The 3,184-nt window shown below is 57.0% G+C and overlaps 1 protein-coding gene across 1 annotated transcript in view; it reads left to right on the forward strand.

The window, feature by feature from the left end:
* VDBG_01834 (conserved hypothetical protein) overlaps nucleotides 1-80 on the forward strand; it is a gene marked incomplete at both ends in the record, with an annotated part of 1,700 nt that extends 1,620 nt beyond the window's left edge. The window contains one exon of the mRNA XM_003007600.1: nucleotides 66-80. Within this exon, the coding sequence (XP_003007646.1) occupies nucleotides 66-80 (15 nt within the window). The remainder of the gene's footprint in view (nucleotides 1-65) is intronic.
* Between the last annotated feature and the right edge of the window lie 3,104 nt (nucleotides 81-3,184).

Genomic DNA, 3,184 nt, shown 5'->3' on the forward strand with positions numbered 1-3,184 from the left:
GTACGCTCGGTCATGTGGGGGATATGTATCATATCGAAAGAGGGCAGACTGGACTCAGTCGACAGAGACGAGATCCTTAGGCGGAACCTGGCAAATTGTGGCTAGCGAGGGAGAGAGAGAGAGAGACGCAGACAGACAGAGCCGGAAAGGCTGGCCACGGGGCCTACCAATGCCAAAGAGTGTACCAATCTTCGCAAACTCTATTCACAATTGCTTAAAAAAACGTGGACTCGTGATGTTCCATACCGACTCGCGCGGACTAGGCGATTGCCAAGCAGGGAGCAAGCGACGAAACGCGACGTGTGGGCAGAATGCGACCTTGAGGATCTACCCCCAGGTCTATCGGTTTCAGGCCGCGATTTTCGTTCACACACCCAGGCAGCACAGCGACTGAATCGGCCCACGAGAGAAGGAAACGGCACGTTTGCTATGGGGCTCAGGGAGAGGCTATCCTACAGGACCTAGCAATTACCAGCCAAGAGGGATATGGCCCAACGCGACTTTGACGCGCCAGTCATGAGCCATGGCACGGATATGCTGATCGTTCATTTCTATGTCACGCCGCCCCCCTTCACGCATGTCGACTCAGACTTTGAAACGAGACGTGCCCGCCTCGTTGCCGTGTGGCCTCTGCATAAGCTTTTTGGCAAAAGATGACAGTCATCCCAAGTGACGAGACATCTGCTGCCAGGATCTTGGCAGGATGGCACAAACTGGTGATGATCTGCGACAAGCAAGGCAAAGTCGGGGCTGGCAACGGCCTTCCACCTCCTGCATGGTAGCCACGAGTCGAGCCAGACGGGAGCGAGCAACATCCGGTTCGAGGGTGCCCCAGGGCAAGGGGTCAACTTCCTGCAGATAGGGTTGTTTCGCACGATGATCATCCCAGAGGAGGGGCGGCCGCCGGCAAGGGGGTCGGGTGCTATTGCAACGAGAAACATATCACCGGCTCAGTATGCAGGGTCAATCCTCACGCGCTCAGGCAACGGGGTTGTGTCAATATCAGCGTCTGCTAAGCATACCTCGAGCTCTTTCTCTTTGTTCTCTGCACGTTCACCGTAGCCGTCGACCAACGCATCTACGGTAGAAAGCTCGTGTGCGATAGGCGGGTCTAACCCCAGATTTGTAGGTGCTTGCATGCATGGATGAGAGAAAGTGTAAATTGGCAAAGGCATAGATATGGGAGTTTGTTTATTGTGGTAGTCGGCCCTGCCGATGGTCACGCTGCGAGATTGCAATGACGATGTGCTGTCACATCGTGCGCAATCTCCCAGTACCCAGGCCGCGATATGGCATCAACTTAGCTGCCAGCATACTCCCCGCCGAGCGAATGTGCCAATTCGCGCACTATCCACGGGCCTGACCACCAAGAACAACAACTTGCACGAGGGTACATCCATGCCTCTGGGGCTTGGTGCTGCATCGCCGTTCCCGCAGCCCACGCCGCCCGCAAAAAGCAACGCAGGAACCCGTGCTGAGAGGAGACTTACCGTGCCAGGTCGACCGCGACTCGAGGGCGAGATGGGACGGGGGAGTCGGAGACGTGGCTTGGTGGATAGTCGTGGAGTTGTGGAGAAAAAGGGAGAATGGAGCCAGAAGCAGAAAACGAAGACCGGTGACCGAAGCCGGCGGGGATGTTGCTTGCATTGCTTTTCCCATGTTCGCCGCACGCGCGCCCGGTTGTCCTTTGACATGTCTAGCTCAGGCCCTAGAACACAGCTGTTGGCGTGAAGAGCGTCGCACTCCATCTTGTGCCTAGTCTGGAGCGTGGCGTGCGCGGCGTTAGGGACACCCTGCTCAGCAATGACTCCCGCGACAGCGATGCCCTGGCTTACGGTTTCTCGGGACCTTCAGACTGTAGACAGGCATATTCCCGGTCTCACTGGTCTCCCGCTAAGGAGGAAGACCAGGGCAGACACACGGACGTGGCTGGCTTGGTCGTAGCGTTGCGTCACTTCAAGGGTCGCTCAAGCGCGTTGGGCATAAACCTCGTTCATCTCGTTTCCTGAAATGGACCGGACGTGCGTTCATAAAGGGTCAGTGGACATCTCACGATGTTGTTGTTGTGATTCGGACGGCAACGCCGAGAAATGGCAACATGGTGCAGCATTAGGGAAACCTGCGTCAATCCGCGGACGATCTGCCATCCCCAACGGACATGACAGCGGGCTTGATCACCCAAGGCGCTAACTCGACGGGGATCACTCAGTTGGACTAGTCGAGGTTTGTGCTGGGCAGAACTTGGACTCAATCGACAACCCGCGCGTGTCGGGCCTCGTGTCTTTCGGTTCTGCGAGGTGGATGAGGGCCCCGCGTCTCTTCATCCCGTTTTGCCGCCGTATACTCGGCATCAGCATAACACAGTGACCCTTTCTGAAGCTGGGATCAAAGCGACAGGCTTGTGTCCATCCTGATTTGGGCCCTTCGGTCTCGATGCGAGGCTGAATGAACCCTCGTCTGCATCGCTTCGGCTGATTTGGGTTTCTAGGTTACACACCATCCTGAGTGAGTAATGGTTTCAGTAGTGTTGGAACGAAATGGTCGGCACTGGCGCTGTTGAGAAACTGCCGTTGCCGTTGTCCCGCCATTCCGGGGAGAAGGGCGACGCGGCATTGAGTTCGGACTAGTTACGGGGCGGTGCACGCGATGGCAGCGCTCATGACTGGCGCTCAGCTCGATCTGAGCTGTCAGAGTTGCTAGTCAGATGGCCAAAACGCACCGTCGGGCCTCTATCGTAAGCGAGGTTCGAACCGTCTCATCGTTCTCCTGCCGTTCGTCACTTTGAACCGGCAACAGGAGTCCTAGCGCTCGGACGGCAACCTTTTCTCTGGATTGCAACCTCACGGCCCTCAACCAGAGAGAACTCCCCACCCATCGACTGAGTCGGCTTGGTTCCTTAAGAGCCCCCTTGAAAAAGAGGGCAAGGGGCTGGCCACCGATCCTTGCGGATAGGATCTCGTTTCCCAATCTGAAGGACCCCCTGTGGTGATCAGTGAGACCTTGGCCAGTGGTGTGCAGCCTTTTGTGATGATCACCGTGGATCACAACGGGACACACCTGAATGAGCGTCGTCGCGAAAGGATCCTGTTGCCCACCTGGATCGATTAGCGCGCGGCACTCGCTGTCACCGACGCTCCTTGGAGGGAACCGTGTCAACCGAGTCCGCGGCAGTACGCATCGCCGG

The sequence above is a fragment of the Verticillium alfalfae genome, genomic scaffold (genome assembly GCF_000150825.1).
Source record: "Verticillium alfalfae VaMs.102 supercont1.2 genomic scaffold, whole genome shotgun sequence".
In the NCBI taxonomy this organism is placed as follows: domain Eukaryota; kingdom Fungi; phylum Ascomycota; class Sordariomycetes; order Glomerellales; family Plectosphaerellaceae; genus Verticillium; species Verticillium alfalfae.